The sequence below is a fragment of the Danio aesculapii genome, chromosome 18 (assembly GCF_903798145.1).
Source record: "Danio aesculapii chromosome 18, fDanAes4.1, whole genome shotgun sequence".
NCBI classification, from domain to species: domain Eukaryota; kingdom Metazoa; phylum Chordata; class Actinopteri; order Cypriniformes; family Danionidae; genus Danio; species Danio aesculapii.
This window is the reverse complement of record NC_079452.1, coordinates 47929857-47953663: the sequence shown is the minus strand read 5'-3', so window position 1 is coordinate 47953663 and position 23807 is coordinate 47929857. Positions and strand designations below refer to the sequence as shown.

At 33.8% G+C, this 23807-nt stretch overlaps 1 protein-coding gene across 3 annotated transcripts; it reads right to left on the bottom strand.

Annotated features, from left to right (window-relative positions):
- Positions 1 to 414: 414 nt before the first annotated feature.
- On the bottom strand, positions 415 to 22411 carry chka (choline kinase alpha). Of its 3 annotated transcripts, XM_056477950.1 has the most exons (13): positions 21996 to 22191; positions 21018 to 21126; positions 19981 to 20032; positions 16648 to 16701; positions 9725 to 9838; positions 9087 to 9220; positions 8263 to 8367; positions 7986 to 8044; positions 7783 to 7870; positions 5225 to 5333; positions 5039 to 5145; positions 4721 to 4802; positions 415 to 2389 (listed from the first exon to the last, which is right to left on the bottom strand). In XM_056477950.1, the coding sequence occupies exons 1-13, from the start codon at positions 22102 to 22104 to the stop codon at positions 2330 to 2332; spliced, it is 1182 nt and encodes a 393-aa protein (XP_056333925.1). In that variant the 5' UTR covers positions 22105 to 22191; the 3' UTR covers positions 415 to 2329. The 3 variants fall into 3 exon arrangements, with proteins under 3 accessions (XP_056333925.1, XP_056333923.1, XP_056333924.1); XM_056477948.1 differs by lacking the exon at positions 19981 to 20032 and having other exon boundaries at positions 21996 to 22411; XM_056477949.1 differs by lacking the exons at positions 16648 to 16701; positions 19981 to 20032 and having other exon boundaries at positions 21996 to 22411.
- Positions 22412 to 23807: the final 1396 nt, after the last annotated feature.

Here is a 23807-nt window from a genome sequence, read left to right as displayed (position 1 = left end):
CTGGTGAAATGAACCGCCCAACTCAACCCAATCAGCAGAACTCTTCAGTAATTTTTAAGAAAGGTTGTTTTATTTCTCATTTCTATTTACTTACAAAATGCTTCACATACTTTAATAGATTAACTGAATTTGTCATAGAACTTTTTCTCTTTAGTTGGTCTGATCGCTCTCATTGTTCTTGTCATTTGGATGTTGCATTGGATTAAAGTGTCTACTAAGATCTTAAATAAATTGATGTGTGAAGTAAATTTCTGACATCATCCATTGATAAAGAAATTTCCACTTTTATAATCATCAGCAGTGAATTAAGATTTGGATTATCAGAAAAACTGGCATCTTTGTTGTTCCAGATTAATGAATCTTTTATAAAATTGTGACTGAATAGAGGGATAAAAAAAATAAAAAGACAATAAATAATTTTGTAACTCTTTATTCACAATCATATGCAAAGCAGCATGAATTTGCTTATTACAAAACGATTGTTTTTACATTTTACCTCATTTGTAAGCAGACGTGCAAATAACCTTTTATATTCCTCACTTTTGTTAAGTTTTAGAGGCTTGACAATGATGTTAACAAATGGATAAGTTAGTAAAGCTGGCCTAGACGTCTGATTTCAAAAAACTGTCTTTTTTACATTTGACAATATACTTCCATTCTTTCCTTTCTGTTTACTGAAGTAAAAAAAAAAGATCATTTATTTAGAAACATGTAAATGAATATTTACATTTTATTATGTATATGGTTCAAGATATGTGTTGAAATTGGAAATCAAGTATAATACCAGCCTGATCTCAAGAGAAAACGTATTTTACGTTTTGTTAATTTAGTGGCTAATTCATATGAATTCAGTCGTATGAAAATGTATGATTTTAAAAAGGAGGCGTGGCACCCAACCCCGCCTCTAAACCCAACCATCACTGTGTGATGAGCAAATCGTACTAAATTGTAAGAATTAGATTGTACGAATTCATACGAATTAGCCACTAAATCAAAAAGTTATCAATTGCTGCAAGATCGCGTTGATAATACAGTAAAAATGGTCAAAAGATCCACTGACATTATTCAATTAGGACAGAGAACACTTTCTTATTAAGAAAAATACATATTCCATTGCAGAAAAATAATAGTAAAGTTACATTTGCTAATACTAAAACTTCTTCACAGAACTGCTTCAGAAAGTGCCTTTAACATTATACTTAGCATAAACAAACAAACAAAAAATAGGCTGCCTTAATAATATCGTATACTACCAACATACAAAATAAAATAAACAATACTTTTAAAGTTAACTAAACGCATTACGAACATTTTGTTCAGTCGTAAAAATTTCATAGCATAAAAAAGGAGTATAAACATTCATGAACGTTCACTTCGCGAAACATAATTAGACCAAATATAGATTGATATTAAGTTTTACTAATATCTAACGGTTATCGATTCATATTAAATCAGATACAAGTGGGAGTAATCTCATAACGGACACTTTTTCTGATCAATTTTTTATATAAAAAAAACACAAGCACCTCTAATAAGAGGTGAATGAGATTACTACGGTCGAGAAGACCATACAATTTCCACTGTTAAGACAGAAAGATATCTGATACCATCTCTCTCCCAAGGAAGAAAGCAGATGGTCCGGTCCCAGTTTTCACTTCACATCATGCGGATCTTCTAGAAATAGAAATGAAGACATGATCTACTACAAGTTCAAGTAGAAAAAGAGGTAAATCATCCAGTAAAAATTCACACCCCAAAAAATGGAAACTCGAGAAACACAATACTGAACCACAGTGTCAACATCGTTTGGTCTGTTGTACCATTTTTCTAGTAACAGGTCCAGTTTTTGAACCTTACTCTTTCACAGCACATCTTCTATCACCGGTTGTATAGATAACACTACAGCAGATGACTGGGTGATAACAGACAAGTTGAAGTGAGTATGAAGAACTTTCCACCACACCGCTCTTTGAATCACGAATTAAATTGCATCTGCACAAACATATTTCCCGCCTAATCTCTGACCTACACCCAATACATTTTTTTCACCAAGTAACCTTGCCTTCTTGCATTCTCCGACTGTCCTGAAGCTCAGGCTGTGAAATGTGAGAAGCTTAAATTTGTAAACACTGAGAAGCAGCATATATGGGGGCGCTTAATGCGCAGGGCCTTTTTAAATACGTATGTTGCATTGATTTTTGGTCCATGCAGCGTGGCTGAATCACTACAGATGCAGGGCGTCCTCTTTCTCTGCTCTGCTCTTTTCCTGACATCATTTGAGCGGCTGTTCCCACTTCCTTCTCTCTGCTGTCGATTGAATACGTTTCCTTTAAACCCCGAGCTTCCTCTTCAGCTCAAAGTAGGCATCAAACCTGGCCATGGCGTACTCCTGTGAGGAAGAAGAAAAATGCTGATGAAATCAACATGATAAACAATTAGCAGCTGTTTAGCATTTCAAAGGCACATGTACAGATGAAATCAGAATTATTAGCCCTCCTGAATTATAAGCCTTCCTGATTTTAGTTGTGTGTGTGTGTGTGTGCAGAGTACCATTAAAGGTCCCAAATGAAGTTGCTCTCTAGTATCTGACATGCCCCGCCCCCTTCAAGACGCTTTATATTTGCTTTTCAATTGATGCACTTGAGCTCAACCACTCTCACTGGCAGAGTGGTGATTAAACAAAACCCTATTGGCTGTTTAAAATAAATGGGAGGAGCTATACTATGTCCAACCCTCTCTTCGTGTTTTGGTTAAGATTACGTCAAACATCCAATAAAAATGCATATTTCCCAGTCTTTCCCAACTTTCAGTCATATTTAGTTGGAATGTGTATGTGGACTAAGTCACCATGAAAATTGATCCTTTTTATTTCTTTTTACAGTTTGTTATAAATGACCTATGAAAATTGTTATTATGGTGGCTTGAGAAAGCCAACATAGTGTTATACTACTTAAACTACTACTTAAACTATTTTAAGAACGCATCTCCTCCTAGACCTTTTATACTACAACCACCAAACTTACTCCAAACCTCCAAACTATACTGAATTAAGTTGATATCTTTTCCATCTGATCCGACTTACGGTTTTCGGAAAACTGTCCAGGAAAATTCGGAAAAGTCCCATTGACTTAACATTGGACCAAATTTTGTGACCTCATAACTTGTCATACAGACTTAAGGCTGAGCTCATTTAACTCAGACTACCAATCTGCAAATCACCGATAACCTTTCAACTTACAAGCCACACCCTAGCTACTGTCCCATAGACTTCCATTGTAAAAAACTGCCATTGACTTTACATTGGACATACTAATGACGTACCAATCCATAGTAATAATATACTAATTCATGCTAGAAACATACTAACAAACATACTTAAAATATACTAATCTATACCAGAAACATACTAACAATATAGCAATCCATACTAAAAACATAGTAACAAATATACTAATCATACTATCAACATGCAAACATAACTGCCTAGCAAGAAACATGCCAATCCATACTAGAAACACGCTAACATACATGTAGTTGTCGCTCTATGCCAACTGTTTCAAACTTCTTAAAACTACTTCAAACTTTCAGACGAGGCATCAGAATAACTTCCCTTCCCTCTTGCAACATGTCCTCTCTGATTACTCCCTTACAGAAAAAAAAACATATGCGTCACATGAACGAAACTGAAAAGCACATGTGAAACACACATGAAACACGACATTTTGACTTTTTTCCTAAAAAGGAGACAATATTTTTACTTAAATATTTAGTTATAACAATTTCTTACAAACAAAAACAAGACAAAACTTGTAAGTAAATAATTTTTTTAGAGTCAAATATTTTCATGTGCAAAAAGCGATAAATTGATCAAATTTTTTTCCAAAACCACACATTTGATGTGTTTCACATGTGATTTTAACATTTTAATGTTACAAAGGCAATAATGGGAGCACATTAACTGCTATATAATAATACCAATAATAGAAATACTGTGGCGCAGTGGGTAGCACGATCATCTCACAGCAAGAAGGTCGCTGGTTCGAGCCTCGGCTGGGTTAGTTGTCATTTCTGTGTGGGGTTTGCATGTTCTCCCTGTGTTCGCGTGGGTTGTCTCTGGATGCTCCGGTTTCCCCCACAAGTCCAAAAACATGGTCTACGGGTAAGCTAAAATTGTCTGTAGTGAATGAGTGTGTATGGGTGTTTCCCAGTGATGGGTTGTGGCTGGAAGGGCATCCGCAGCGTAAAACATATGCATGATAAGTTGGTGGTTCATTCCTCTGTGGTGACACCAGATTAATAAAGAGACTCAGCCGAAAAGAAAATGAATGAATGAAGTATTCCAAGTAATCGGGCCTCACAGCTATCTTTATGAAAATTGTGCTAAACTCCATCCCATTTTGTATTTTATATTATTATTTATTTACAGCAGAATTGTTTCATTTTATATTAAAATAAATCCAGAAATAATACAATATGTTATGTCAAAATCATTACTGTGTCACACACTCAGTCATGCTACCCTGACCTCCCAAGTATTTGTGTACTGTCCAAAGGCTTGTCAGGCAGCGCAAATATTGCAGTGAGCGTATCTTTTCATATCTGATCTTCATTGATAAAATTCCTGGCTTACCTAAGAGCTGCACTGTGCGCAGTAGATTAATATTTCTGGCTCATGCTTGTTAATAACCCAACACATGCATAATATACTGCAATAACTCACCATGTATCCGAACTCAATTGTGGATATTTTGGCCTGGATCATGGACCACAATCCCCAAAAGAAGTGGGAGGCCAGAGCAAACCTAAACGAGAGAGCACTGAGTTCACTGAGTACAGATGGAAAGAAGGCTTGGTGAATCACTGCTGGACTTGCTCCAAACCTCTTTTACAAAATCCATAGTAGTATAGTAAGAGGCCTCCGAGGGGGAGCCCTTTTCAAATACACAGCCTTCGTTTCATAATCAACAAGCTTATAAATATGGCATAATCTTCTATATAATGTCATTGATGGCATATATAATATGTAATATAGATATACCTGTTAACCTCCACTAGCATATCTTCTTTGAGCTTCATCTGGTCCTCCTCACTCAAGTGTTTAAATCCAGCATCGGATTCCAACAGATAACTGTGAAAGATATGCATCTGGGGAAAAAACAGCAACAAAACTTTGTCATTTTCATGATTAAGAGATTTAAGAGGGACAAAAACTGTGTTTACAAACCTGCTGTGCTTTGGTGGGGTAATTTTGGGTGTTGTTTGTGAAGAATGGGAACTTGTCATAGGTGTAGTCGTAAGTCCACTCACAGAAGAAATTTCCAATGTCAAATCCTCTGTAGGAGAAAGAGAGGAGATCAGTGTGGTAATAATGCATAATAGATGAGCCTAGATAGTTCAGAGATCGTTGTGTTAATAATTGTCAAGGAGGTTTTGAATGGCTGCCTCCCACAATCATGCGAATAGCACGATATTTGGAAACCTATAAATCAGTGAAGATGGGCATCCAACAAAGGGCTGGTCTTTACAGTGCTACCGAAGTGCAGCATTAACAGGTATTGTCCTACTGCCCTTTAGCAAGATGATACTAAATAAATAGTTTAGTCATAAAACTCAAGATGTCTTAGGCTGATAGCTCTGTTACATGCAATCTATTAGCAATGACGTCATGTACAACATGGCACAAGATGGTTGGCCTGATTCTAGAGTCAATGATTTTGTAATCAATCCCTATGAAACCTCCCTCCTCCGCTAGCTCCACTTGTCTAGGTCTTGATTGCTTATTCATGCAGCAGCAGCAGCATTTCTTAAATACTAACACAGTATTTGTAAATGTGAAAAGTACATAGAGACTTTGGAGCACAATATGCTACCTTCTTTGCCCATGCATATTTCAACAAGACAAGGGAAAATCACATTCTGTACACATTACAAAGTCCTGGATGCGTAGGAAGAGGATACATGTACTTGACTGGCCCTCCCTCGACTCCAATTGACATTGTGTGGTGCAGTTTGAAGCACAAACTGCGACAACAAAGACCCGTACTGTTACCCATATTAAGACTTGTTTGCAGGAAGAATATGACAAAATTACACCTGAAACACCTCATCACTTGGTGTCTTCAGTCCTTAAACGTCTTTTTAATATTGTGTAGAGGAATGGCAACATTACAAAGTGGTAAATGCTTTACTGTTCCAACATTTTTTGAAATGTGTTGCAAGAATCAAAATTTCAATATGTGTTTATTTTTTTAATTATAATAATAAATAAGAAATACATTAAATAATGTTTGTTGTATTGTCTGCAATGAAATACAAGGCAGAATAAATTTAGAAATCACTACTTTCTTTTTTATTTGCGTTTTCCATACTGCCCCAACTTGATTTGGGGTTGTACTTTGCTATATCCCATCCTTAAACATATAATTCACCCAAAATTTCCTCATTATTTACTCAGCAAAAATAACAATTCTGTCATAATTGCCTCACCCTTTACTTGTTCAAAACCTTTATGAGTTTTTTTTCTTCTACTGAACACAAAAGAAGATATTGAAGAAAACTGAAAACATGTAACTTCCATATTAGGAAAAACAAATACAATGGAAGTCAATGATTACAACATTTATCAAAATATCTTCTTTTGTGTTTAACAGAAGAGAGAACCTCATAAAGTTTTGTGACAACAAAAGGGTGAGTAAATGATGAAAGAACTTTCATTTTGGGTGAACTATCCCTTTAAACTATTCCGAATGTTGTCATCAAGCATCTTAAGTTTAAGTCCTGTCTTGTAGACTATTCCCAATCCCATCCCCCCTCTCTTTTCAACTTGGTTTCCTGTTTAATATACTTTTTGTTAAAAAATGGCAAATAATTCATCTTTAAAAAAAACATTTGCAATTTGTGTCGAAACTGATTGCTTAGTGGGTAGTGCACTGACATGTGCACTGCCATGTTGCACTTTCAGACCTTTCCCGATTCCATCCACCTATTTCTCCAAATTTGTTCCTGTCCAACTACTGCAAAAATACACCAATAAGAATTATAAATTGCAAAATTTTTATTCAAATATATGACATCAAATCTGTGCCAAATCGAGGCAAAATGTCCATATCAGTGCATTCCTAACACCCGACTCCGAGATCATCATTTAACAAACTGAAGGATTTATTTGTAAGAAAGTCTCTGCGAAGAGGCTCACAGCTGCTGTGGAAACCGAACAAAGCATACATCTCTGTGGCTCTGAAGGTCCGGTTTCATTTCCTACTGTTTTGCAGGACAAGCACTGCAAGTGGACCCTAACATGAGTTGCTTACATCCTAGGAGACCACATTGGATAGCAGGATGGGAAGAAAAACGTGCCTTGACCCATGTCATCCACCACAGGAACTGTGATTTAGCTGATACAGGACGTCCTTCTAACAAAACTAGGCTCTTTAAAAAATTGACGGTACAGTCTGGAGCTAGTTTTCCCCTGAGGACCCACTGCGAGGCACGTGTTAGAGCATGTGCAAGACTGAAAGAACCCTAGCAAGAGTTTTGACTGCCCAGTGTGGGATCATTGCCAGAACCATCAACGTCTGGAGGTCCCTTCTCAGAAATGAGGCAACCTTAATCTAATCAGAAAAAAAACTCTTGACTAAAAAAGAGAAACGTACGGAACAAAAGATCAGCTTTATTCCCATCAAACATCTGCTTGTTTTCCTGGAATTTAGCTGCATGTGCTTCTTCTGAAGGAGCGTGTGGGGAATCATGTGTGCAATGAACGTGACTATAAATATTACAGACCTGTAGTTGTAGCTGCTGTACTCGAAGTCAATCAGCATAAGCCTCTGTCTGTCTGTGTTCTCACGACCACTCAGAAGCAAGATATTTCCTGTTAGAAAAAAATTCCAGCTCTCTTAAATCCGTTGATTAAACACTAAGTTGGTCATTTGTAGAAACAAATTAACAAAATCAAAATACAGGCAGTCACTTGTAGGTAAACTAACCTTCCTGCAGGTCATTGTGGCAGAAAACAACAGGAGAGGGAGTAGATTCGAGTAGGCACCTGTGTGCACAAACAGCCATTTAAGTAAACATACAAATGACGTCAATATAAAGCAAACACCTTGTACTTTTATCAACGCATTATCTGTTACTCTTGAATCTCTTAAAGTGTGAACAGTTTCCAGGGTTCCTGATTAAGCAGTTCAATGAAGCAAGGAGATAATACCCCTGAAAAAGAAGTGAAAACTATACTGAATGATCAATATTTTAAAGATTTACTTGAGATTGTCCATCTCTTGAGGCAAGTTGTAGCTCAAAATGCGAGAGAAGTTTCGCAGATGAGGTTCCCTGGTGAAGGTGAGCTGAAGCACTTGATCCATGTACCTATGAAGTGGAGGAAAATGCAAATGATTGCAGCGCTGCCATCAGAAAAGATACTCAAATACAGAGAGTAACACTCGTTTGTGAAATGTTATTAAAATGTACACTGAAATTTAATACTGTTACTTCCCTGTGTATTAATGGGAGGTTGCTTTAAAACATACTGTAGGTCTCAAACTGGATTCCTGGAGGGCCACAGCTCTGCACGGTTTTGCTCCAACTCTAATCAAACACAGCTGACCCAACTAATCAAGGTGTTCAGGACTACTAGAGACTATTAAGCAGGTGTGAGTTGGAGGTGGTTGGAGCTAAGCTATGCAGAGCTGCGGCCCTCCAGGAATTGAGTTTGAGACTGCTTTAAAACAATTACTACAGTATAAAGAACAATATAAATGAATGTACTTTAACTGTAACTGACTTGACGAGAAGATATCTATATTTAGGTCAAACAGGAGATACTAAAAATGTAAGGGTTTTCCAGTAAACATATAAAAGAAAACAGAGAAGGTCACCTTTTTCTTGGTTTCATTGTTATTTTTAACTTTCAGAGAATGTGCTAACATAAATCCCATATTTATTTATTTATAAACTTGAAAACATTTATTGCTGTCGAGATTTAGCATGAATTTCACCAAGCAAAACATCAGTAATGTCAACATCCTCACAGTAAGGAAGAGCTTAACAATGGGGTTAATTAGATGGTTCCTTTAAAGATTACACACTTTTCCATGGTGCCAAAAAGCCACTTTGGCTCCTTGTTGAAGGGCATTCTCATTCCGTGAAATCTGGCGATCTTTTCAGCAATCTCAGCATTTATACCAGGGACGCTCAGCTCATCTGTGGACAGTTTTCGACTCTGCAGATAAACATATTGCACTGTCAGTTTGGTTTTCCTGACTATAATAGAAAGAATTACACAGCAAAAGGTTTTTTTTTTTGCCTTAAATGAGCAGTTCACATTAAAGTGTTTCCAAACTTTTAAGTTTCTTTTTTCTGTTGAACACAAAATATATTTTTAAGAATGTTGTAAAGCAATACAGTTGAAGACAATGGCTACCGGATTCCAACATTCTTTTGAATATCTTCTATTGTGTTTAACAGAAAAAAGAAACTTCTTGTTTGGGAAAAAGTGCAGGAGGGTGAGTAAACAATGACAGAATTTTCATTTTTGTGTGAATGGTTTAAGTTCACCATGGAACATCTTAGAGGGCAATGGAAAAATTGACACAGATTGCCAGGTGATTTTTCCCACAAGGCAATTTGCAAGAAAGAGATTCATAGGCATTAGTGTCATCTTGTGCGCCATGTTTCATATTCATACCATTCACTTAATCATCATAGCAGCCAACTTAAGACTTACTGGGACAAACTGTTCCAGTCTGCCTTGTGGAAAGATGCCATAGAGCTTGGGCCCAAGCTCCCTCTCGGCCAGGATAGCAAACATAACACTCTCCAGTACCATAGCATCAGCTCCCTGCCAAAACAAAACATACCCATACAGTTGAGACACTCAACTAATTGAATACACTTCCAAACCACAATGATCCATTACTAAGATCAACCATCAAACCACATAGGCCCTGTTCACACCTGGTGTAAAGATGCTTTTTCATCAGCATGAGCTTGTCCACTTCCAACCAGAGGCAGTCAACGATACATTTAATTTGATTGCTTTCAGAATGTAAATGCCTTCAAACTGTAAAAGAGCACCTACTCTCACTTATTGTTCTGGGATGTGTTGTGATGATGCATTCCAGACAACTTGAAATTTTGAGCTTTTCTACTTCTAATTACTTAAAAATTCATGTAGATTGATAAGGGTGCTTTCACACTTGGTTCTATTGCCTGGACCGAACCCAAGTTCGCTTGTCCCCCCATGCCACCTTCTCGGCTGGTTTGTGTTCACACTGTCTTTTTTACTTCTGAACCTCGGTAGGCTTGCGTCATCAAGCTGCTGGTTTGTGTACAGCTGTTGCTAGGTGACGGCCACGAAAGCAAAGCAGCAAAATGGAGACATTTGTATGGTCATAGTCATTCTGCTTTTACTGAATCTTTTGCTTTTGTTACCCAATCCAAAATACAGAGAGCCACTTGCATCTATCTGCCGCAAAATAAATATAAAAAACGTTTAGAACATCACGCCATGTCTGCAGAAGTCGTTTTAGGTGAAGACAAGCAGACATTATCACTGTTTGCACTGGCTCATTCCTGCTTGTCACCAAGGTAGGTGATACACAGACCTACACACACAAATGAACGTTATGAAGACTAAAGTTTGTTGTAGAGTTGACGGTTCACTTCCGTTATAATTGCATTCACATCAGAAGTGAACCGTACCAGAGTTCGCACAAACCGTACCCCAGTACTCGGGTACAGTTTGTGGGTGCACCATCAAGTTCAGAAGACAGCGTTTACACTAGCTAAATGTACCATATTCTGACGTCAAATGAACCCCGGTGAGGAACAAAAGTGCTAGTGTGAAAGCACTCTAAAAGTCGCACAACTGACCTGTTGACTCGAAGCAGATCAAAAAACTAAAACTTCAGCAAGATGTGTGATCTGACATCACTTCACAGATTACAGCTAGTTCTGCTTCAGCACAGCTACCTTATGTGAAACATAAATTTCAAGAGTTCACACGTAGCTGATGATTGATAAAAAAGCTTGTTTGGCATGCTGTCCTTGTTAGAGAGCCCTGAGTTTTTGAGACCCTCGAGCCCTGGGCTCCCTCTCGTTTGCAGGGCGAGAGGGGAGTTTGAGCTCAGGTAGATCTTGATGAACTCTCCTTACTAATTTCTGGGTAATGACAGATATAGGATGGCTAAGGAGAGATGTAACCATGCTAAGAGCTTGGTTATTGTATCAATTTGGTTTGTTCCGTTTACGGTTGCGTGTTTTTGGACTGTGGGAGGAAACCGGATAACCCGGGGAAAACGCACGAGAACGGGGAAAACGAGCAAACTCCGCACAGAAATGTCAACTGGTTTAATAGGGACTTTATTCAGAGACATTCTTGCTGTGAGGCAACAGTGCTAATCACTGGGTGGCCGTGTCGCCCATCTGGAAAGGAGGGGGAGTAGGGGTGGGTAGGGGGCGATTCTTTATGACGAAGATACTGAGATAAGAAAACTCTGGTTATTTATAGTGATTTAGGAATCATCTGATTGGTGAATTAATCGTGAACTGATTCGGGACCAGCTGTGATTAATCATAAGCATGTGATCCTCTCGAAATTAGTTTATAAATAAACTTCACAAACTCTCAAGTATGTTTACAGCACAAAAATAAATAGGAAACCTACTAATAAAAGCTATTTTTGAGATTATATTAGCTTTATAGAGCAATATATAATGTTTTTTTGTCAGCTGTATTCAAAGAACAGCTAGCATTTTCTGTTCTTTTTGCTTTATCCTTAATTGGCAAAATAATATGAAATGTTATGAAATATTCATGTCTCCTGTGGCGAAAAGCGACTGTGATGCGTGATTGACTGGAATGCATTGAGGTTGGAAGTGGGACATTTCACTGATGAAGTTCTCACCTCCGACTGTGTCTGGAACACAGCATTGTTTTTTTGTGAGCAAAACAAGGTACTTGTAACATAACAACCAGATTACAATGAATTAAGCCGTTTTCCTTCGCTTGCTATCCAGGAAAAAAATGTGTTAATTTAATAGTATTCATGCATTGCAAAACTGATGTTGAGTGTGACCAGAAAACATGGAAGGGTCTTGAAGAAATACAAACACATGGTTATTAGAGATCCAATTGAACACACTTAAAGCATGTTAATTCCAGGTGAAAACTGGGAAATAAAATGACCTGAATGACAGAATGAAAGCATGATTAGTTTAATTTGACTGGATCTTCAGTTCCTGAAAAAGGAATTCGTCTTAAGTTAAAGAACTTATTCATAAACTGTGCCACTAAAGAAGACAAAAATATGCACTGAATTCAATTCTATTTACAAGCCAGTCATTTTGTAACAGTGGTGATTGTCAGAAGCTAATTAAATGGCAGTGCTAGAGCAAAGTGAGTTAAATCAGGAAAAAAACAAGAGAGGCAATTGTGCTGAGTGAGGCAGAACTTGCCAAACATCCCAGTCATTAATTGTGGCTGCTTAACTAGCAATGACATTAAGCCTGTTTTTGGACAAGGCTGTGCCAAGTGTTGACTCACAGAACCAAAAGAGCTGCCCTCCTATGAGGGAAAAATACTACGGTATCTCAACATCCGAATGTTCTGTTATTCTGCTTTTATCCTCTCCTTCCTACAAAGAGATCCTCTAAAAATAACTGCAAAGGGATTATTTATTTACCAGATATGAGTCATTGAGTGCTGTACTTTGAACTAATGCCTTAGGAAGTCATCTGGCAAAAGTGCCAACCATGAATGATTCAGATGGTTTGGTATGCCTTTATATGTACTGTAGCTACAGATGTGGTCATGACCATAGTACAGCAGTGTTATGACCAAAAACATTCTTACTAATATGGTAAATACAAATAAGTCCAAAAACAAGGCTAACAAGTGCTACTGTGTGACGTTCTATGCAGATGGGTTCAGGTCCTTGGACTTGGAATCATGTGTTTTTATGGCAAAGCTATCAACTCGTAAATTAATAAGTAATTGTAGACCTTGGAAAATTCCTGGTTTACAATTTATGATTCCGAGCTCTTCAAGGACTTGAACTGTTTCTTCAAATTGGAATCATGTAGCTAATTAGGGTTATTCCAACATGATTTGAATGCAACAGACTTGTCGCACTTTCATAATTTCCCGATCAGTGCCCAGACCATGTTTTTCAACACAAAGTGAGTGAGAATCGACTGAAAAAGGGACAAAAATGTTTGAGGAAAGACCAAAGACGTTGTTAGTAACTGAAAGTCTGCTGAAAATCTAACTTCTGAGAGATCTAGATCAGAGCAATCTGTGAATCCAGATAGTAAAAATATGTCAATTTAGATGATCCTCATGGCATAGTTTCTTTACCGCATGCATAAACAACATTCATACAGGTACATTTCATCCAGATGTTTGACTACACACAACTGCACAACAAATCAGCTGTGGGAATTCCAGCTGACCTGCAGTCAAAAAACATCCGTATTTCCCAGAAATTAAACAGGACGCTATAGCCTTCCCATTAGAGGCCGTCTCTGACAAAGGAAGGAAATTAAACTTCCTCAGACCATACTTTGCAAACACCATCACTGGATTTCCTTGAAAGTAGGCATGAATAAAAGAATGTCAGTTATCTAATTTAAATTCTATGTAATTTGTGACTAAGGGACAATGACTCATGATATTGATCACATTTGTTCTAGGTTTTGTCTGCCTCTCATTTTGTTGGAGACTTAAGTGTAAGGCTGTCCGATATATCGTTTCAGCATCAGTACCGCAATGTGAAAATCTCCTATAGGCACATCATAAGATGTCAAGTATTTTAGAAAGTGAATTTAAATCATTTGGACCAAAGAAATATCAAAGTTTGCCACTCTAACAAAGATTAATTGAGTTTAACTATACAATGAAGACTATAGAGTGTTATTTTACATTTGATTATTGAATTTTTGTAGCATAAAGCGCTTTTTATTTAATGTTTTATAGTTTTCATCTTTGACTTAATTTATTTTATTTTCTATCTATCTATCTATCTATCTATCTATCTATCTATCTATCTATCTATCTATCTATCTATCTATCTATCTATCTATCTATCTATCTATCTATCTATCTATCTATCTATCTATCTATATCTATATATATATATGTATATATATATATATATATATATATATATATATATATATATACACATTTTATGCAAATTCACTCCCCAAAACAATCATCCTAATCAATGTAAAGTTATGAATTCATTCCAAATTCTTGTGAAATTATATTCACAACATTATCACAACATATTGCAGATAAACAAAATATCGCAATGTCATTTTTTTCTGATATCATGAAGCCCTACTTGACTGACAAGATACTTCCAGGAAAAAAATACTGCTTACCGAAGCAGATTTTGCGCAAGTTTTTTAGAAACTAAAATTAAATATGACTCAGGAATATTTTACTGTACAATCAAAATCCATACAAAATCAATGGCATCTTTACAAGATATTGACGTTCTTTGGGATTAAACATGTGCACACAAGCATGTTTATATGAATTTTAAATAGACTGTGTCTTCTAGAACAAATTCAAAGGAGCTTTAACTTTTAAATGAAAATTAAGTCTATGGCCTGTCCATCTATTTTATATGAGCCATTTTATAACTACAGGTGGAATTGGTGTCCAAAGAAATGTTATGTCTGCTTTTTTTCAAATGTCGTTGTGTTACTTGTCATGGAACTACTTTTACTTGTCATAAAATACTCAAAAATGTCTCTGTCAATGTTTTCAAACTATTATATTTGATTTACCAAAGTCACACAAGTGCCAATTTCACATCTGTCACATCCATAACGAAGCTTTTCTCTCATATATGCAAAAACATTTTTGTTCTATACTGAGCCGACTCTTATCTATTTGATTAGCATTATTTCTTTTTGGTTGTGCAGTTTAATTCACAGAATGTCTTCAAAGTATGTTGTATACTGTAAACTCGCAAACTTTTTTGGTCACATCAATAACGCATGTTTATTTTCCTAAATTAAAATATAAAAAATGTTTACAGATTGATATTTTTCTGATTCCATAACTGTGGTTAGTTGTTTAGGAAAATATAAACAGTTGTTTCAATATATGTGAATTTATGTTTTCAGTTTTTACTGCAAATGTCACATCTATAATGCTGGAATTGCTCATACTGTATATAGAGAGGATATATGTTAGCGTACGATGCATCGATACTGTATAAAGTTACTTTAGTTCATCTTTCTTGCAAAAGAAGCACTTTCCAGTTTTCAAACATAGTCTCTCTCTCCCTCCCTACCCTGTTATCTGACTAAGCAATGGCCATGTGACTGCTGAGCAGCAGCTGCTTGGGTTTTTCCAGTGCCTGTTAATACACAAGGCATAATCACTGGATTACTGAAGCAGATCAGTTGGTTGCAGCACAAGGGCAGCATCTACATGCAGGTGTTATCAGTGTCCTGAGAGGGGAAGGCCATTTCAACACTAACACTACCGAAAGCCTCTGTGTTAGTCTGCGGATACACCTGGTTAGACGCACACACAACTACACATGCAAAACAAGACAAGAAGAAGAGACGTTTGCAAAGGCCAGACAGGACAGCCAGCTGATGCTGAAGCGAGACAGTGAGGTTAATGCAGGGATAAGCTACTAAGAGGATCCATTGCTATGTGACTCTCAGGCAAATAATGCAACTCGGAAATTTTAAAGTGTGTCAGAGGATGTGTTTCAGCCTTGTAGGTTATCGGTTCTGGGCCATATCTCTTAATAGCTATGAATGTAATCCTATTACATTAAAGACGTTTATTAATTAGTCATTTTGTCTCGTTTTGGGTAGGTTTACAATAAGGCTCATTGGTTATAGAATAGATGTATTGTTAATGTTGAAATTAACATTAACTATGATTAAGAAATTATTTAGGAGTATTTTATAGTGACTAATATAGTTAACTAGTCATAATAAAGGGAAACTTACTGACAAAGTGTTTTGAAACGTAAATATTCTTTAAACAATATGAATTGATGCTAATATTGAAAAGTGTTTACAGAGAATACAAGTTAAATTATTAAATATATATATTTATTTATATATATTTTTTATATTTACTTATTCTTTTACCCGACCACTAGAAAATATATTTTATTTCACAATAAATCCTTAAAATAATTATCAAAACTGTTGGGGTAAACATTATAAACATGACTGAAGATGTATTTCACTAAAGTCTTAAATGTAAATGTATGCTATCTTAAGAATTATATTTACTGGGGAAAAACATTAATAACCTTATTTTTATGATTAATAAGTGACCCAGTTTTTCCCCCAAAGACTATCCACTAGAATACAGAATGCATCTGTAATAAACTCCAGAGCTCATGGAAAAATTTGACCTACAAGTTTGAAATCACAACCGAAACAGGCCCAAACAAAACAAATCTGATGACCCAAAAGCTTGACCTTTGAGTATGATGGAATGGAAGTGTAAACAAATATGAAATAACAGCAGATTCACTGTTTGGACTTTTTTGTGGTGGAATGAAGACAGTGTGTGTCACTAAAAGATGTTTTCGTACACCCAAAACTCTTTAACAACATGCTAACACAAAACCAAGAAAAGACCTTTGCTAATGTTACTTACTTGAAAGTGATTTTCTGTGTTTGATTGCCTGGAATCCCCTTTATTACAGGACATCTAGCAATAAGAGAGAAAGCAAAAGACTATCCATGAGCACAAAGTGTTGTTTATGTGAAAGATCAATTTGAACCATCTTCATAAAGCAGCAACATTAAATATTTTCCTTAACAGTGCCAGTCGGCCACTTTAAACTAATGAATCCTTTGGCAGCGCAGTAAGAAAGTGCATTAAACAAATGCATTCAACTTTGAGATCAAATAAAGTACAGAGTGTTAGAGAGGCTTGACAGCTAGAAATTTACAATAAAAGGCTCGACTCTATTAGATCATTTCGCATCACCACAGATAACGTAAAATAAAACAGCAATTATTAAATGCATGTTTCATTGAGACCACACAAGACATTTAGTAGCCTACACAACACTATTCTAAATTCAAATAAAAAGATGTCAAGATCTAAAACGTTTGGTCTCCATGGTAATAAACACTATGTAAAGCTCACGAGCTACGCTAGAGAAAGCAATAAAGGCGGTCTAGTTAAACAAAGGTCAAAACAGGTCACTATCGGGTTAAAAATTAATTCATAAAAGGCCTTAATGAACTTTGCTTCATGACAAACGAGTGGGATTTAATTGTGGATCACTTGTGTAGCAAAGTCCACACACTCTGGAATTAGTCATACGGCTCCAACTAATGCCATTGTGTGAAGTTTCCACGTTTAAATGCTTGACTACGGAGGATTGGACTTAGGACCTACGGACACCTCATCAGGTATGACATCATAAGCTTTGTGACCAAATAACGTTTTGAAAAACAGCCACAGAATAAAAGCAATTAAACAGTTATTACAACAGCCAAAGACCCATTGGAATATCACTTCTCTAATCCATCACTTCTCTATATTTCTGAATTAATATAATATAATATAATATAATATAATATAATATAATATAATATAATATAATATAATATAATATAATATAATATAATATAATATAATATAATATGTAATATAAAATAATATAATATAATACAATATAATACAATATAATATTAATATAATATAACATAACATAATATAATATAATATAAAATAATTTAATATAATGTAATATAAAACAGTATAATATAACATAACATAACATAACTTAACATAAAATAATATAATATAATATAATATAATATAATATAATATAATATAATATAATATAATATAATATAATATAATATAATATAATGCAATATACAATGTAATATAATATAATATAATATAATGTAATATAATATAATATAATATAATATAATGCAATATACAATGTAATATAATATAATATAATGTAATATAATATAATATAATGTAATATAATATAATATAATATAATATAATATAATATAATATAATATAATATAATATAATATAATATAATATAATGTAATATAATATAATATAATATAATATAATGTAATATAATATAATATAATATAATATAATATAATATAATATAATTTAATATAAGATAATATGATATAATATAATACAATATACAATGTAATATAATATAATATAATGTAATATAACATAATATAATATAATATAATATAATATAATATAAAATAATTTAAAATAAGATAATATAAAACAGTATAATATAATATAAAATAACATAATATAACATAATATAATGTGATATAATATAATATAATATAATATAATATAATATAATATAATATAATATAATATAATATAATATTATAAAAATAATATAACATAACATAACATAACATAACATAACATAACATAATATAATATAATATGATATAATATAATACAATATACAATGTAATATAATATAATATAATATAATATAATATAATATAATATAATATAATATAATTTAAAATAAGATAATATAAAACAGTATAATATAATATAAAATAACATAATATAATGTAATATAATATAATATAATATAATATAATATAATATAATATAATATAATATAAAATAATATAACATAACATAACATAATATAATATAATATAATATAACATAATATAATATAATATAATATAATATAATATAATATAATATAATATAATATAATATAATATAATAAAATATAATATATTATAATATAATATAACATAACATAACATAATATAATATAATATAATATAATATAATATAATATAATATAATATAATATAATATAATATAATATAATATAATATATTATAATATAATATAACATAACATAACATAACATAATATAATATAATATAATATAATATAATATAATATAATATAATATAATATAATATAATATAATATAATATAATAAAATATAATATAACATAATATAATACACTTCTATTACACACTGCTGGTCAAAGATTTGAAAACTGATGTATTTTGATAATGAAGACAGCATTTTTGATCAGAAACACAGTAAACACTGTATTATGGTTAAGTATTATGGTTTAAAAATTTACATTTTAATTTTTGTTCTTGTATTTTGAAAGGAACATTTTTAGCATGATCCTTCATAAATCATTATAATATGCTGATTTCATGTCCAAAATTATTTTCATTATCATCAATATTGAAAACAATGCTGCTCATTTTTAAAGAAAATGTAATACATTGCCATTCAAATGTACATTATTACATACACTTGATCAAAATGTATTTTAATTTTTTATCGAAACATTTCAATAAGAGTTACAACAATAAAAAAACATTATGAATAATTGAGCACCAATAATAACTGATCACAGCACAATAAATTAAATTATTTCTGATACAATTAACATTGAAACTGAAATAATGATGTAAAAATTCAGCTTTGACAGGGATAAACCAAATAACTAAATCACAGAAATAGAATAAAATGTAAAATACGTTATTAAAGAAAAAATTTATTTGGTTACAGCCTTGGTAAGCAAAAAAAAACTTAGTAGTGTGTATTAAATATTACTTTACAAATATTAGGAATATTTTTAAAGATTCCAAAAACTTTATTTTCATTTGCTAAAAGAAATTCTTTATATAATCCATAATCATAATCATACCCTTTAAAAGTAATATAAAATAACAATAAATAACCCATTAAAAAGTGCAATACCAACACAAAATAATATAATTGCATCCTTTGCTATTGTAAACAGAACCAATGTGCTTTTCAAAGGAGTAAAGTGTTGAAAATAAGCAGACAGAGGCAGAAAATACTTCAGACAGAGCAATGCACGTCGTGAGGGTAGTTCTCAAAGATTTTAAAGCCTGAGATGCGCATAAACTTGAAGACAATGCTGTGGCTTCAGGGATCGCATACTGTACCGTGAATGGTATGCTGGGATCACCTGGAAACAAGAGTGCTCCTTTGGCAAGCCTACGGCAAAGAAGACACGCAAGTACAGCCATGGAGGTACATCACCCAATAATAACTGCCTCTTTATGATTAATACCCAATCTAAACTGAGATTTCTGATCCGGAGGGTTACCATCTGCCTAATGAAACTAGGTATATTTTTCAAAACAGTCATTACTTCTACAAAACAATGATGGAATTTTGTACATTTTACTGAAATTACTGCAACCCAAGTTAGCACCCAAGTTGCTACCTAATACTAAATGGCAAAATTCAACATGAATGTATTTATGCATGCACGCTTGTATGTGTCTTTCCCACCTTACAGAAAAATAACACAAAAACGTAGTCTCAACATTCATCGAAACTTTAACAGTGAACATAACTGTGTAAAACAGAATGTTTAATGGGATAATTCTGCCAAAACTTGACATTCTGCCATCATTTATTCATCCTTCACTTGTCCTTCAATCCTGTTTGAGTTTCTTTATTCTGCTAAACCTAAAAGAAGATATTCTGAAGAATGTTGGAAACCTGTAACCATTGACTACCAAAGTATTTGTTTTCGGTATCAGTTTTTTGTGACAACTTAATTGTTTTATGTTCAATCCACTTAAATCTGTTAGTTTAACAGTTAGTTAACTTAATTCCCTTTATGTTGTCCCAACGCAGGTCAATTGAGTGGAATTCTGTATATTTTACAGTGTATCTTTTTTAGGAGCAGCAGAAAAACAAACTTCTTCATGTTGGAATCGCTTGAGGTTGAATAAATGGTGATTAGATTTACATTTTTGGGTGAACTATCCCTTTAAGACAGAGGTCTTAGTGGCTCTTTCTAAGCCCTAAGGTGGATAAACATTTAAAAATGCTACTAAATATCTAAAAATCAAGAATGCTACTACGCACTATTTGGCATTAAAGTAGAATTGACTAAGCAACATGGCATTACATGCATACTTTAATAGTGTAAAAAAGCTAAATAAAAAAATATAAATAAAAAAAACACCTGCAGAATTTCTCCATATAGGCGAAGGAGCACATTTCGTGGTTCATCTCCAAGGCTTGCTTGCATCTCTGGCAAAGCGCAGAGGAACAGTTTGTTGCTAAGGCCTCCTCTAATAACAGAAAATACAATCATTTTAAACTGATTTGCAAACAGATGATATCACAAAAGCTTTAAAAAATTATTTTACAGATTAATTTGACATTACAAGCTACTTAGAAGAAGAAATGTAATGCTGATAAACTTGAATTAACACGTGGGGGAGGAAAATGAGACTTAGTAACTACTGCCAAATATTTTCTATGTTATTAATGCCAAAATGACACTGAAAATCATTTTTTTTATGATTTTTTCACACAACTCTGCTGAAAAAAGGTAAGGTATGTTTTGATGCTGGTATGTTGGTCTTGCTGGTTTCAATGCTTCTTTTGCTTGTCTTGATGATGGTTTGTTGGTTTCAATGACGGTCTTGCTGGTCTCAATACTGGCCAGGACCAGCACTGAGACCAGCTCTGTAACCAGCAAGAGCAGAATCTAGACTAGCAAAACCAGCATTGAAACCAGCAAGACCCAGCATAACAGCATCAAAACATACCTTACCAGCATATGCTGGGAAAATGCAGCTAGAAAACATTTATGATATATTTAGATGACTCACACCTAAATATCAATATAAATGTACATTTAAAATTAAATATAATACTTCGGGTGGGAAAATTATATATAATATTAATTATTAGGCTGTCCTGAAAGAAACGTTATGCTGATAAACATAACATTATAGGTAGTCAGTCGTGGTCATGGAAACATTACTGTAAGATTGAGCAATCACCTCATGATGACCGCGTAACGTACAGTAACGTTACCAAATCATAGGGGAACATTTACAGGCGTTTCCAAATACTTCCCAAAACCATCTATGACACAAAGAGAAAAATAAACGCCTCATTAATTATTTGCTATTCGTCTAAAGCAGAATACCTGATGATTGAGATTTGGAAATCCTCCTCATCAATGGATTTCCAGGCTCCGTGGAGGAATTCTTTACACCACAGATACGCCTTATGCTTCGTCTGCTGGTCGGGCTCATCCGGTCGGATAATGTCTTTGCAGTCGTTCACACTGTCGGGCTGGACTTCGAGGACGCTTTCATTAACCAGCAAGCCCAAAGACATTGAAGGCGATGAAGACACGCCATTGATGAATTTAGTCTTCATGCTTGCTCTTGGTCACTGATAACGTAAATAATTCAAATATGGCAACAAATTGCGTCGTAAGCTGTCTGTGCAGATGTCAGATGTGCTAAACGCAGATTTAACGGCGACACTTTATGAAATACTGTATATGACTGTACGTTACGCAGGATGATAAAGAGTACACTGATTCAGGTCCGTTTATTCGTGCGCAATATGTTGAAGTGGAGTGGGTTTGACCTCACGTCACCGGACCACACCCATTCTGCTCTCTGATTGGACAGCTGAGTCACGTCCCCTTCATTCCGAGCTCGCCCTACGACAGCGGTAAACAAAGCCAGAGAAATGCAGATTAGGATCACAGCTTTGGTGTAGTGCGTGTCTGTTACATGTGGGTAAATCTGTGAAACGTGCATTTCCAGTTTGATAATGTGAGTTTTGATGTATTTGCTATGTTATTTTTTTTAAATACGGGTTTTTATTAAAGCGTTCCATATTAAGTAAGCTAATCTCCAGCAGGGGTATAGTTACAAAAAGAAAACAAAGTCGTCAAAGATATGTAAACATTAGATAACATAAAAGTTTTACAGATTATTTTGATAATACAGGATTTCAGGGGGCAAAATGTAATGCTAATAAACAAGATTAAATGGGATTCATCCAAAAGTGAAAGTTTTCTCATCACGCAGACTTGAAGAGGTTCCAAAACTTTCTGAATTTGTTTTTCTGAACTCAACAGAAGGTATTTAAAACAATGTTGGAAACAGACTGCCTTCAACTTTCATTATAGGAATGCAATACAAGTTTATTTTCATAGTTTTTCTTAAAAGAATGTTGTGCAAAATAATAAGAATTAAAAGTAATAAAACAAAAAACTATTAAAATTAATTAGACTGGTTTTACATCAGTTTATTATTCATCAAATTAAGACGTTGGGTTTACATATCCTACACAAAAATATAATTTTTTTTGTCAGACTGATTACCATTTGGACAACCAGAGTACAACCAACTACAAATACTATGGTTTCAACTATGGTTGGTTACTGTAGCAAAACCGTGGGTGATTTATGGTTACCATTAAACTAAAATGACCATAGCTGCCTCTTCTTATGTGCAATGTTTTTTTTTTTAATTTCTTACATGCTCTTCAAATGGAAAAGATTCGGTGCGCAATTTAAAAAAAAAAAAGCCAAAAATAGTTCCTGAAAGTCGAGAGCCTTTTTCAAAAACATTCTAAGGGGACATCTATATATTAATTGCCCTTTTTCCTTTCTTTTCTTTGTATTATTTATTTCTTTGTTTGTTTTTTTATTTATTTATTTTGTTTGTTTTTTATTATTCATATTTTTATGTAATCTATTGTTTGAATATCTTTGTGTATATATGTGGTATTTTACCTTTTATTTATATACTTATTTAGTGTAAAAATATGTATTTTTTTCAGATAATTTCCTGTTTGGTGAATTGTATTAGTGCGTATATCTATCTGTATCAATATTGTATGTATATTTTGTGTGAGCTAAGATGAACCTAATAAAAAAATGAAAATAAAAAACTATAATGACCATGTTTTTGTTTATAGTAAAACCTTGATTAGG